The sequence below is a fragment of the Rhinolophus hipposideros genome, assembly GCF_964194185.1.
Source record: "Rhinolophus hipposideros genome assembly, chromosome: 14".
In the NCBI taxonomy this organism is placed as follows: domain Eukaryota; kingdom Metazoa; phylum Chordata; class Mammalia; order Chiroptera; family Rhinolophidae; genus Rhinolophus; species Rhinolophus hipposideros.
The window spans coordinates 50,767,203-50,782,342 of NC_138060.1; the positions used below are offsets into that span (position 1 = coordinate 50,767,203).

General features: G+C 37.6%; 1 protein-coding gene across 1 annotated transcript in view; it reads left to right on the top strand.

The window, feature by feature from the left end:
• Positions 1 to 15,140, top strand: part of FBXL2 (F-box and leucine rich repeat protein 2) — a 45,975-nt gene that overhangs the window by 15,327 nt on the left and 15,508 nt on the right. Inside the window, 2 exon segments of the mRNA XM_081073112.1 lie at positions 9,980 to 10,034; positions 10,307 to 10,381. Of these exon segments, the coding sequence (XP_080929238.1) occupies positions 9,980 to 10,034; positions 10,307 to 10,381 (130 nt within the window).

A 15,140-nucleotide genomic window follows, 5' to 3' on the forward strand; every position in this document is an offset into this window, starting at 1 on the left:
TCTGTGGTATCAGTTGTAACATCTCATTTTTCATTTTTTGTTTTGAGTCCTTTTTCTCTTGGTGAATCTAGCTAACGATTTGTCTATTTTGTTTATCTTTTTGAAGAACCAGCTCTTAGTTTTGTTGATCTTTTCTATTGTCTTTTTGGCCTCTATTTCATTTATTTCCACTCTGATCTTTATTTTCTTCCTTCTGCTAAGTTTGGGCTTCATTGTTCTTCATTTTCTAATTCCTTGAGGTGTAGAATTAGGTTGTTTATTTGAGATTTTTTTTTTCTTTATTTCTTGAGGTAGGCATTTATTGCTATGAACTCCCTCTTAGAACTGCTTTGCTTTATCACATAAGTTTTGGTATGTTATATTTCCATTTTCATTTGTGTCAAGTAATTTTTTATTTTTCTTTTGATTTCTTCTGTGACCCATTTGTTCTTCAGTTGCATGTTATTTAATCTTAACATATTTGTGAATTTTCCAGTTTTCTTGCAACTGATTTTTAACTTCATATCATTGTGGTTTAAAAAAAATGCTTGACGTTATTTCAATCTTCTTAAATATATTAAGACTTGTTTTGAGGCCTGACAGGATTTATCCTGGAGAATGTTTCACTTAAGAATGTGTATTCTCTTGCATTTGGATGGAATGTTGTGTATGTCTGTTAAGTCCGTGTGGTTTAACCAGTCACTTAAAATCAGTGTTTTCTTATTGATTTTTCTGTGGATGATCTATCCATTGGTGAAAGTGGAGTATTAAAATCCCCTACTATTGTATTTTTGTCTGTTTTCTCCCTTACATCTAATGTCTTAAACCCAATAGAAGTTTACTTATTGCTCAACTGATAGAATTGAGGGTGGTGTGTGAGGAAGTCAGCTACTCTCTGCAGTTATCGAGACCCAGTGGAGGAAGCTCTGCTGTCTTCAACCATGACTTACCTCCAGCTAGCTCACTTTCCATGGCCAGTTCTCCGTTATGTGGCTACATATACCTTCAAGGGAAGGTGGGAAATGAAGTATAGATGTGTAGCCAGGAAACAACTGGCATTCTCTTGTAAAACTGAACATTGGCATATCTGTGACCTCATTGCTACTTTCAAGTATATCCTAAGGAAGCTCATGCAAATGTACACCTGATGACCAGGTGACATATAAGAACATTAACGGCAGCACTATTCATAATAGCAAAAGTACTGAAAACAACCCAGTGTTCATTAACTGAAATATGATAAGTGTAATGAGATATATAATGTAGAGCGTAGATTATAAATGTAATCTAGTGAAATGTACTACAGTCTCACAAAATGCATGGATAAATCTTAGTGTTACAATGCCGTGTGAAGAAAAGCTAGTTGAGAAAGACTATATACAGCATGTACCATTTTTATAAGATTCAAAATCAAGCAAAACTACATGGTATGTTGTTTAGCTATATATACATCATGATAAAACTATTAAGCAAGGGAACAAAAAACAAATCAGGAACATGCTTATTGGTTGAGAGGTGGAGAAAGGAAATAAGGGAGGGACACACAGTAGATGCAGATACTGGTAATGTTCTAGTTTTTGAGCGGTGATTCATACCATTTTATTATTAGGGAATACAAAGTGTCATGTAATCTTCTGTATGTATCAAACTATTCCTAACAAAAATATTTGTGAAAAGTTTGAGAGGTATGAAGAAGATCTGCTTCCTTTTATTCTTTTCTTGATTTGTCTTTGGATTACTTTTTTTTTTTTATTCTTGTGCCTAACCATTTTGGTACTGCATCTCCCCTTGGCTGTCTTTTAGGGTTAGGTGTCACTAATCTTTATGAATATTTTGTTTCCCATTTTCTCATTCAGAACTGTTCCCATTTGCTGCGGTCTAGCCTCTTGAATTACCACTTTACTAAGTTCACTGTTAATTTCTCCAGTGACTTTTATTAAAATCCAGAGTTACTTTTTCATTTTTTTGTTGTAATTTGATTCAATCTTAATAATACATTCCACCTGGATTTCCTTTCCATTGTTTGTTTTGCAAATCTGTCCTCTCTAGCTTCATAACTGTGGAAAATTTCACTTTTCCCATCAATCAGTTGACTTGTATTTTAAAAATCAGATCTTTCTTCTCATAGGAACTTAATTACAGATTCTCTAAGATCACTAGCGTTATGGCAGAAGTAAATTCATCATTGTTTCAGCTCCTGCATTTGCATGAAGTCATTGCTCTTTCCTTTGACTGTACTCTTCTTGTTAAAAAGTCTTTTAAATAAATTTAGTCAGAAGCTGACTGATTTTCTTTTATGGCATGTTTTATTTTAGTTATTATTTAATGCTCAATATTTATAATGAAAACTTTATTCATGAATTAATAACAGAATCATTGGAACCCACCCATAAAATACCTATTTTTTATCAGAAAATGTAATGATGACAATTTTAATGATGAGCTAATTAACTTTAACCTCCCTTGAAAATATGAAGGGTTGAAAGCGAAGAGAGACTGTACATTCATCTGAGGTTAGTTTTGCTGTTGTGGAGTCATTTTCTTTAATCTTTTCGTTATTAGAGTTTATATTAAAAAGCTTAATAGTTTTAGCAAGTGACAATAAAAAGATGTGTAAAGAAAAGCTAAATCTCCCTTTAACATGCTTCAGCTCTCACACTCTCAGAGAACAAGTGTAAACAGTATCTATACTTTTGGAAACATTTCTGAAGTGGTACTCTTTTAGTGCCACCTCATAGTTGCTATTCAGTGAGATAGTATAAGGTTTCATCTGATTTCCTTTCAGAAAATCTGAGTCTTTGCCTCGTTAATTCTGATAGGGTTAGACTGCAGGGAGAAAAAGTGGTGTTCTTGTTTCAGAATTTCCTCATATCAGCAGTTCGAGTAAAGGTACATGTTTGTCTCATAGTTTGAAGATGCCCTTAAAGAAACCCCAAAAAAGTCGTGGAATTTAAAGGTTTTATTTTCTTATAGGTAACATCTTTAAACCAATACTCGGAAAACTCAAATTTAACATTTGCTTACAGAACCTAATTGTTTTCACTTGTGAACCTTGGTGTATGAGCACAGGCTTAGTGGTCTTGAGGAAAGATTTTGTCTTCTGTATCCACATGTCAAAGACGAGTCATTTGCCCAAAAGAACTGAGCCTGTATTTTCATCTTTGGCGGTATCACTCTAAGTGAGTAGTTCTTTGAAGAATGTGGGGAGGGCCTGGCATCGCTATTTGTTATCCTCGCTGATTTAAGGATATTGAGGAAGTGTACACATACAGAAATGCTATAAGTCGTCATATTCTGGGGCTTCCTGCCACTCTTCACCTACAGCAACTCCTAGCAGAACAACTGAGGTTCATGTGATAACTTAAATTTTCCCACACTTTCCTAAAGTCCTTAAGGTCTGCCTCTGGTTTGAGAGAAACTTAGTATTTCTGTTTATTCATTTTTAAAGAAATTGTTCTCAGTGTGCACCATCCCTTCAGTCTAACGTTTACTAATGATTATTATTTTCGGGAGAAAAGGAATGTTTCTTGAGTACACTGTAGCAATTTTGTAATCACGACTTGATACTCAAAACAATTTTTTGAAGTAGATAGAACAGTTTTAATCACCTTCATTTTACAGGTGAAAAACCTGAGGCTCAGAGGTTGTATGAGTTGATCAAGTTTCCACAGTTTAAAACATGAGATTTGGAGTTTGAAGGGTCTGTGTGGGTCTGAGTCTTCAACCAAGGCCCACTGACTTTAAATCTCATTTTTTTTCTTCTATACCTTACTGATCTTCAGTCAAAAAAGATGGTCTGCAGGATGTGCTAGTCTTATAATCTACTGAAAAACAAACCCTCACCAATCTTCATATAGCTACCTGTAAAAGATAAGGCATGTAATTTTTACTCTATTACGCAGAGTATGAACTTACAGTTTAACAGATTATTCATTGCTATAGGTCATGTTTCTAATCAAGAATCAACTAGCTCACGTACCTAGTTTTCTTTGCTACAGTAATGCGAGTGAAGGGTAGTGGATATTCTACCTTGTAGAGCATTCCATATACCATGCTGTTAAATTGTCGTCGTAGAAAAGGAACAGCTCACTTCTGGATCCTGTAACCTTATAATTGGGCTAGCATGAAAACACAAGGGGAAACAATAATTATAATAAAATGAAACAAAAATACATAGTTCAAAAAAGAAATAATCTTAGTGTCCTCATAACTGGTGTGGTTAGCAAGCTAGCTACTAGGATATGTATAGTAGATAGTTGCTGGGATTGTAATGACACCCAGAGAAAGGAGAGGAGGCTTTGCATGTAGAAGGGGAGGAATTAAATATGTGACTACTACATAATGCAGCGACCTTGGAAAGGTTCCATTCACCATGTAAAATGGAACTAAAACAAACAAACAAAAAACATGAAAAAAAAACCAAAACAGAAAATAAAATAAAAAAACATTGTTTCTACTCAGGGCTTTAGATGAAGGGAAAAAAGTCTGAGAAATCTAATCCCATGTGTAGATGATTTAGAAATTCCAAGCTTAGAAATTAATGTAAAATTTATGCTGGAAAGATGAAACCTTAGGGAGAACTTGGCAGAATTAAATGTAATACAGTTTTATAGGGGCATCACACAAACCAAGATGGATAAGATTTCTACACATCGTAATCAGTTAAAAATGAGGTCATGATAAAATACTACAAGTTACCTAAGGAAATGATCCACCATAAGGGAGAGTAAATGGATTAAACAGCTATCAGATAAAGCTGAAAAGGGAATTAGAGAACTGGAAAATAGAGATGGGAAATTTATGCATAATTCAGCATGAAGATGTGAAAATATAGAAAAGATTAAGAGACCCAGAAGATGAGATTAGATGATTCAACATGTGTAAAGGAAATTATAGATAAGGAATATAGAAGAAATGTAGGAGGGGTAATATTTGAAGCAAAGTGGCTGAAAAAATTTTTAGAATGTGTTAAAGGTATGAATCCTCAAATTGAAGTAGAATAATGAGTCCTGAACAGGCTCAATAAAGGTAAATCTATACCCAGACACATTGTAATAAAACAGAACTTCAAAGTCAAAGAAAAGTCTTGTAATAAAACAGAACCTCAAAGTCAAAGAAAGGGTTAATAAAATTACCCAACAGGATTAGCAATTAAACTAACTCAACAGCCACAATAGAAGGGAATTGAAAACTAAAGTAACAAATGAGATACCACTCTATTCCTATTAGAATAGCTAAAATTTTAAAATCTCATAATAACCAAATGTTGGCAGTATTCAGAGCAATAAAAACTCTCATTCATTGCTGATAGGGATTCAAAATGGTACAGCCACTTTGGAAGACAGTTTGGCAGTTTCTTACAAAGCGAAACACAAGCTTACATGATCTACTATCACAGTTCTAGGTATTTCTAACTGAGTAGAAAATATACCCACACAACAACTTTCATTCAAATGTTTGTAGCAGAATTATTCATAATCACCTCAAACTGGAAGCAACCAAGATGTCTTTAAATAGATGAAGGATAAACATGCATCCATGTTCTATTACATGCATCCATGTAATAGAATATTATTCAACAGTAAAAAGTAATGAGCTATCTTATCACTAAAAGACATGGAGGAACATTAAATGCCTATTACCGAGTGAAGGAAGCTAATCTGAACTACATATTGTATGATTCCAATTGTATGAAGGAAAAGGCAAAACTATGGACATATTAAAAAGAACAGTGGTTGCCAGTGGTTCCTGGGGAAGGAGGGAAGGTGAAGCGCAGGTGATTTTTAGGGTGGTAAACTATTTTGTATGGTACTGTAATGGTGGATATATGTCATTATGCATTTGTCAAAACCTAGAACTATATAATACAAAGAGTGACCTTAACATAAACTATGTACTTAAGTTAATGGTGTGTTAATAGTAATTTATTAATTGTAACAAATGAGACATTAATACAAGATGTCAATAATAGGAGAAACTATGTATCAAAATGGGGAGTGGTAGGATGTTATGTATTACCACGTTTCCCTGAAAATAAGACCTAGCTGGACCATCAGCTCTAATGCGTCTTTTGGAGCAAAAATTAATATGAAACCCAGTATTATTTTATATTATACTTGGTCTTATAGTAAAATAAGAGCGGGTCCTATATTAATTTTTGCTTCAAAAAAGGCATTAGAGCTGATTGTCTGACTAGGTCTTATTTTCAGGGAAATACGGTATCTGCTTTTATTTTTAGTAAATTTTAAAAAGGGGTGATAAGCAAATGTTGGAGGTGTTAAAATCGTGCATGTGCAAAACTGAGGTATTCTACAGAGTATAACAAAATAACTTTAAAAATTGAAAAGGCAAAAAAAAAAACCATGCTGTACTAAACATTGTAATCAATGATTAAAAAGTGACACCTTTTTCTCTGAGATGGGAATGAGAATAAGATGTCTTTTATTATCATTATTGGTACTAGAGAAGATCATAGCCACTTCAATAGGCAAGAGAAAGAAATAAAAGGTATAGTATTGGGAAGGAAGAAAGAAAATAATTATTTACAAATGAATTGATTTTGTGTTTAGAAAATCAGAGTATTTAAATAAATTTGGAAATGTTGCTGGATACAGAGTGAATATATGAAAAATATATATGCTAGCAACAATTAGAAAATGATGTTTAAAAATTCTGTTCTAATATAACAACATCAAATAACCGGGTGAGGGGGAATCTAAAAATGAACAGAGTGTCTATGTGGAAAACTACCAGATTTATTGTGAGAAATTTAAAAAGTCTTAAGTAAATAATGGAATATATCGTGTTTCTGAATTGGAATATTTAATATTGTGAAGATCCTTATTCTCCCCAAAGATTCTGTAAGTTCAGTGCAATCCCAGTAAAAATTTCATCGTTTTCTTGTAGAAATTAATATGCTGATTCTAAAACATAAGTGGAAATTCAGAGAACCAAGAATAGCCAAGAGTAGTGAAGGTAGTCATGATGAATAAGAAAAAAGTTGAAGGACTGTGTTACCAGACATCAAGACTCATAAAGCCTCATAATTGAAACAAGGTCCTACTGGCACAAAACACACCGATGGGACAGAATACAAAGTCCAGAAGTACATCTACTTTGATATGTTGCTAAAAAACAAACTGGTTCTTGGTGCTCATCGCAAGAAAGAATTGAAGGACGCACCATGTAAACCAAGCAAGCAGTAGATTTATTAGAGAAGGGTAGTGCACTCTCTAGATTGCAAGAGTGGGCAGGCTTGGAGCGGAGCAGCTGCCCTGAAGAGAATTGGGATTGGGAATTTATTACACTTAAAATGAAAGGGTGGGATAGTCAGGACTTGACGTAGCATCATAGGCATTCTTCGGTGGGTCCTTGCTGATACCTTACCGTCTGGAGGGGACGTTTTTGTCCTTATTTGGCTCTCTTGGAACTGTCATGGCAACACAGTGGGGTGGACATTTTTCTTGGCTGCCATGCTAATAGCATTATAATCTGTAATAATCAGCTAAAGTTCACCTTAAGGGGCAAGATGACGTCCTGATTCTCCCTCCTGCCCTCGAAATCCAGTCTGGCCGGATTGTAGTGGGCTTTTTCCTTAACTGCTACCCTTGCCTCTTCCTTCCTTTTCTCCTCCCTCCCTTGTGGCCCTGTTCTTCCTGCCTACGGTAACATATATACCCCTGTATATGTTTGTTTATAACCAAGTTGCCATTGCAGTGCTTTCCTAATGAAGGGTGAAGTTACCCCTTTTGAGATAGGGAGTAATTTCCAGAAAAAATGTTTTGGAAGGGCCAGACCTCAGTATCCTACTACTTTAACTATGGCTGTCTCTCTTTCTATTGCTAGTGCCCCAGCTCTGTCATTTAGAGCATTTATTTTATTCACTGAAACCTGCTTCAGCAGTTTGGTTTAGGTTGCAGTTTGGCAGTTTGGAGTCCTATCATGCCTGTTAACTTGTGCAAAGTCAACCAAGTATGTTCATGGGGAAGGGGAGCGGGGAGGGAAAGTAATGTCAATACTAAAGCCAATCTCCCTTTTCATTCAGTAACTGTAAAATTGGGTAGTAAGCATGAGATGAGACGTGTGAACTTGTGTTCCAGCCGTTGGTTCTCAGGTGTATCTGAATGTGTGAGCGTTTTGCTTCAGCTACTGTGATTCTGTTTTCCGTTAAGTGTGCTCACTGAACACAAGCTACTTCATCTGCTCTTCAGTTGAAGAAATAGCATCTAGTCTAATCCTGAGGGGAACACAGCTGTGTTAAACTTTCCAAGGCAATATGTGTAGTGGTCATGGGCTTGGGTGCTCCTACCAGGCCACCTGGGCTCAATCCTAGCTCCATTTTACTGAGCAGTTGCTTAACCTCTGTGGTCAGTGTCCTTATCTGTAAAATGGAGATAATAATAGCACTTCATAGCATTGTTGTGATAATTAAATAACTAACATAAACTGTGGCTAGCACTTGGTAACTACATAATCAGTGTTAACTATTTTTGTTACCAGTGTTATTACTACCAAGAGGTGATAGGCTATACGGTCTCCAAGGTGGTACATCCAGAAGGGATTTCCAAGGAAACCTTAGCGAAAACCTTCTTCACCTTCAGCTTATACTTTGGGACCCAACCCCAGTATGAGATATGATTCTGCTGTACCATCCTTGTTTCTCTGTCTGGTCCTTGGTCTTTCAGGGAGCTGACAATAAGTTGTGACTCATGGCATGGTCATATGCCACAGAGCACAGACATGTGTGGCAGGGGGGCTTTTGGATGGAGCAGGATGTATTCCCACAGAGGCGGTGTATGCGTTAGGTGTCGTGAAATACGTTTTTATATATATATTTACATGCACATTGCAGCCACCAGCATTTTCCTGTGTACAAAGTTCCATTGACTCTTTTAAGGTCAGTGCAGCCGTTATGCTTCTATCCTTAGCTTTTCACTAGAAAACGGCTGGAGCCTGTGCTGTATAATGGTACCTACGCTAACACCAGCCTTGTGGTGCTGCCTGTGGGTGCATTACCATAGGGTACCACTCTCTGGTGTCTTATTACTATTCTTCCCTGGGTCCATGGATTTTCAGCTCACCACTGATTGTTATCTTCGAAGAATTTGAAGAACTTTTAGGTGCCTGTTTGCCATCTCCCCATCCTCCCCCTTACAGACACACAGACACAGACTCTTCATACGTACCTTCCAGGACTGTGAGAATTGAAATCCTATTATACACACCCTTCTCGTAGCAAAGCTGTTCTTTGTTTTCGGCTGCACAGCACTGAGGTATACACAGCTATTTGTGACTCATCTCCCCCACGGCTGGCCAGAAATTCGGGACCTGACTCGGACCACTGCATGGCAGCTGCTGCTTCCTCTGGGGCATTACCGATGCGAACTAAGTTTTTGTTTGCTTCTCTCTGCTTTTCTTTTCCCCATCTTTCTATCTTCTGTGGCTTCTTGGCTTTTGTTTACATAGAACTGGTCGCTTACAGACCTTGCCGACTACTGAGTTCCATCTTTCTGCACTGTGACCAAATACATCGAACTCAAGTGGGTTGTATCATCGAGTTTCTCTTGGCCAGCAGGCATCTGAGCTTGTTGGGTACCTCTACCACCAAAGGAGAGGCTTGCACTGTGTTCGGGGCATGAAAATGAGAAGGATTTAACTCTCACCAGGCTCAGTGCCTGGGATATTAGAGAGTTGGTTTTTGAGTAGAACAAGTTACGATCTGCTGTCCCATGTCCATGCCTTAGAACAAGGAAAATAAACGTTTAATGAGTTCTGTTTTAAGGGCATCTGTATAGTGTGTCTAAAACAGCTTAGGAACATGCATTTAATATTTCAAAGTAGGGATGTGAAATTGTAGCACACATGTGTATTGCAAATTGAAGAATCTTGAATAAAACTTATGCTGTATCCAGATGGTTCACTAGATTTTATCTTTCAAGTTATAAATATCCTGAAATGTTAACACCGTTTCATTTTTGTGTTCTTTTCCCTTTCTTCCTAGAATATTTTCCTTCTTGGATATAGTAACTTTGTGCCGATGTGCACAGATTTCCAAGGTAGAGTATTAATCAGATTTTTAATCAGTAAATATCAAATTTTATTAGAATAAGGATGAGTTTTAGTTTCAGTAAGCAATTAAAAATTAAAATGTCATTTTTTATATTTAACATAACACACTGTTATCAAAATTCCATATTTGATTATCAACTTAATGTATATCAAGAATAAAAGTTTGAAAATACTGAGGTTGAATCAAGACTTTCTTTAACAGTCTCAATAAATGTATCTTTTTCACCCCAATTCCTTCTCCTTTACTCCCACCTCCTAGGCCTGGAACATCTTAGCCCTGGATGGAAGCAACTGGCAAAGAATAGACCTTTTTAACTTTCAAACAGATGTAGAGGTAAGTTAACCTTGTTTTGGGCAAAAGACTTTTTAAAAAGATATGTGAACTGCTCACTCTTTCCTGCCTTTTTATTTTGATGCATTCAGATTTCATGTTAAGGTGGAATAGAGGGAAAAAAAACCTGGAAGGTATTTGCATACATCAAGACCAAAATTCTGCTTGTACTTAACTTTTGCTCTGTGTCAGTAACAGGTTACTGTTCACCCTTGTTCGTGTTTACAATCTGCTTTACCATTCAGCTTTGTAAAGCCTCACACCTACATCATTAACACCTGGATCAATGCTTTAATCTTAGGAGGCTGTTGACAAATATTTGTTGATCTGAAAGATCCACTGAGAATTCTAATTCAGCATCAAGAATAGAGAAATGGCCGAAGCGTGGGTCCCGGAGTGAGGCTGGAGGTGTCACGGAGTGTCTCTCCAGCTCAGCCATTTAAGTGCCTGAGTTTTATTGTCTATTAAATAATCTTGAAAGCCTTTTATAATTCCAGGATTCTGATGTATTTATCTGGAAATACGTATATCTCCATTTAAGAGTGGTAAACCTGATCAAATGAGAAATTGATTTAAAAACAACTTTAATATTAAATACCAATTTCTAACCAAAAAGAAAAAAGGAAGTAATAAAGAGCATTGCACATAGTAATTTCTGGAGTGCTGTTTTAAGGATCTGGCAATTCTAAAGTTTATTATCTACCGAATGTTAATAAAATCTTACTCATTTCTAGTTTAGCCAACTCAGCAGCAGAATCGCATTGTAATTCAGTTACGTATGTAGTGAGTTCATCCAGTGTTTTTACCGAAGTGTATGTTTTGTGTCTGTTTAATGGAGAAGGAAATGAATGTGTTTAAAAGTGGGATGGGCCCAAACAATTTCCTGCGAGTTACTTAACCTGGTGTTCCTTAACCTAGAAGAACTCATGGCCAGTTGTAACGGCCCTTCACCTCCTTTAGGTTACTTGCTGCTAGACAGTCTCTGGTCCCACCTCAGACTGGTGAGCAGAACACCCATAGCAAGTGAGGCTGAGCACGGCGTTTCCCACAGTTGGTTTCTTCTCAAGTTGCGGTGTTCGGAGCTTGGAAGGGCACGGGGACTTCAGGGCTTCACCCCCATCCTGGAAAGATAAGCTCTAGTTCCTGGCTGGGACTGTGGTCCCTGAATTAGGAGTTCTTCAATGCTCTTTCCAGACTTAGCAGTGATTGCAGCAGTGCCCCACCCAAGCATGCTGACATGTCATTCCCTGATCTCGGTTCCTTGTGTTTACTTAGTGATATTGAGGAGAACATTAAATTCCAAAAATTGTAGTTATTTCTACTGGCCCAAGGAGAGTCATTGTTTTACAAAAAATTTGCAAGACATTTTTTCTTCTTCTGTGATTCTTCTTGTTTCCTTAAGTTTTCTCTGATGGTTTTCCAAACTATACAGCTTTTTGGAAGGCACATTAAAAACGTTTAAATTCAGGTATTAACAAATACTGTTTCAAGTAAATAGCACTATCTTGTGCATTATTTGATTTCAGAATTTCAGCTGAGTGCAGACTGCAGCTATATAAACACATTGCAGAAATACTTAGTGCCTCCACGAAAGGAGAGGGCAGTCTGTGGTTCTCCAGTTGTGTCAAGAATTACATGCGAAAAGCCGAAATGGTTGGCATCAGGGTTTCAGCCTTTCAATCTAGTCTAATGCTCTTCAGGTCCCCTTTGGGGCTGACACCTTGATTCCAGGCTGGATGATGAATCAAGTGTTGGGGCCTCCCATAATCTCTCAGCAGGCCCTCTGGATTCTCACCCTGGGAACCATTCCAGGGATAAACTTAGGGTCTCAAATTCATTTCTTTGGGATGAAAGTGGTGATTTATGGATATATTGAGAGAAGAGAAGTGCCAAGGATCAGGACTAATATACAAATAGTATTTACTGTGTGCCAGGCACTAGTCTAAGCACTTTACATATATTCATTTAATCCTCTCAAAAACACCGTATTGAAGAAACTGAGGCACAGAAAGTTTGAGTAATTTACCCAAGGTCACTCACCTAGGAAGAGGAGAAAGTGGATACTTTGAACAGAGGATTACATGACTGTGGCATTTCAAAGAAAAGGCAGAGTAAAGCATCCAGATGACAAGTGTGCATTGTGCCTTTGCTTTAGCATTACTCTTTCATGAAGAAGTGTTATTTCCCTGATGTTCAAGCATTTTCCATGCCTGTAGAAGTTGGACATTTTGTTGTCAGTGTCTTCATAGTTATGAAAGATGCTGTCAGGCCAAAAGGGACAAATAACCAAGTAGTATTAAAAAGTTAGTGTCCCTCTACTTAGGGACACTAACTTTTAGGCCTTATTTTTCTCTAAAGCCCTTCATTCCAAATGCACACATACAGCATACTATCTGCTATATAATATATAGAGACATAGACTTGAATTTTGCTGTTGGAAAGGATTTGCTCATTTTTTCCTTTTAGTTGGAAACCATGGAGCAGAAAATTCTGAATGTAATTAAAAAATATTTTTTTTTAATTGGGGAATGTTGGAGGACATGTGTTTCTCCAGGGCTCATCAGTTCCAAGTAGTTGCCCTTCAATCTAGTTGTGGAGGGCACAGCTCAGCTCCAGTCGCCATTTTCAATCTTTAGTTTCAGAAGGCACAGCCCACCATCGCATGTGGGAAGTGAACCGGCAACCTTGTTGTTGAGAGCTCGCGCTCTAACCAACTGAGCCATCCTGCTGCCTCTCCAGAAGCTCAGCGGCAGCTTGTTTGTCTTCAATCTAGTTGTGGAGGGCGCAGCTCACTGGCCCATGTGGGAGTCGAACCGGCAACCCTGTTGTTCAGAGCTCGTGCTTTAACCAACTGAGCTATCCAGCTGCCCCCTGAATGTAATTTTTTTATTCCAGCAAAAACTTGTACTCCAAATAAAGGAAGGATAGAAAGCATATGTAAATGGAACTAACTTGAAATGGAGAAAAATATATTGTGTGCTCCATTTGTAGACATTGGTGTGGAATTTTGTTTTGTTTTTGCTGTTTTTCAATACTTAAATATTTATCTTGGATTTCCAAGTCATAATCTTCCCCCTCCTCCAATGACAGCAGTTTATTTCACAATTGTCTAAAATTTTGTTTCAAAAACTAGGTAGTACTCAAGAAAGCATAAATAAAGCCATTAGCAACACCACAGTTGGGATTTTCAATTTAATTAAGATGTTAGCCAGGTAACAATAGCCATGAACCCAGATCCTGCGATCCTTTCTTTGGTTTGACGTGTCCTAGTGAATTCTCAGTGCTTACAGATTGGTCCAAGATTGCTATTTTGTAAAGTAGGATAATAGTATTAAGAACAAAACAAAGTGGCGCTTTTCAATGGTTTATCTCTTACGGATGTAGTAGTTTTTGAGAGCACACAGACTTTAGAATCAGAAAACTCTGTTAGAACCCTAACTCTGCTACTCACTAAAGTATAACCTTGGCTCTTCAATTACTCAGTATCTTTATTTGCAAATGAAGGTATTGGGTCCAATCTGTATTGGTCAGGAATCTCCAGAGCAACCGAAACAACAAGGTGTCTGTGTGTAGAGATACAGAAAGACTTATTATAAGAAAGTGGGTCACGTGATTATGGAGGCTGAGAAGTCTCAAGCTGGAGACCCCCGAGAGCCAATGTGTAGCTCCAGTCCAAGTCTGAAGGCCTTTGAACCCGCATAGCTGATGGTATGAATTCTAATCTGAAAGCCGGAAGATTCAAGGCCCAAGAAGAGCTGATGTTTCAGTTCACGTCCAAAGGCCAGGAAAGACCAATGTCCCAGCTCAAGCAGTCAGGCAGGAGGCATTCCCTCTTAGCCTTGTTTGTTCTGTTCAGGTCTTCAATTGGTTGCATGAGGGCCACGCTAAGGAGAGCAGTCTGCTTAGTTTGCTGATTCAAATGTGAATCTCATCTGGCAAAACCCTCACAGACACACCCCACATGACGTTTGGCCAAATGTCTGGGCTTCCTGTAGCCCAGTCAAGTTGACACATAAAATTAATCATGACAAGATCACTCCTTGTCAACTTGGCATGCATATAATTCTCTTTAAACCATACTTCACCTCTAAACAATAACAAGGTCTTAATTCCACCTAATGTGATACAGCTATCCAATGTACAACCTGAAACACGTTAACCGCTTCTTCAGAAGGGGAGGTTAAGTCCTTGAGTGATGTTCTCTCTTCCGCTTGATATCCTGTGCCTCAGATACAATGATGCAGAATTAACAGCATGTAAATACTATAATATAAAGTCAGTCCATCTTACCTTACATGATAAGGGAACCAGAGAGGAGAGAAAAATATATTTGCTTTGTATATACACAAACACGCATATTTATAACAAAATGGGGAGGAAATACCCAGGATAATTATAGTCCTCATTTCCATAACGGCCCTGATGTCATAGTTGGTATTTATAAGTACCTTCTTCTACTGTGCATTCTTTATTCCCTTTGTCTTCAGCAAGTACCTCAGCTGGTCCAGTTGTTTACCTGGTGGAGTGACCCAAACTCTCATTCCTGAAGTGTGGGCCGTTTGCAGTCCTGCCTGGATTGGCTTATAGTTTTCCATTGACTTTAGTCACAGGGAATGCTAATGCTATGGGATATCTAAGGGATCCCCTGTATTCCTTTCCTCCATTGTGGAATAGCAGTCCATGAGGTTGTCATGAGCAGTAAATGAGCCATAATAGCTACAAGAAAGTGTTAAAATTGTGCCCGAAAAAGTGGAAGGGCTTA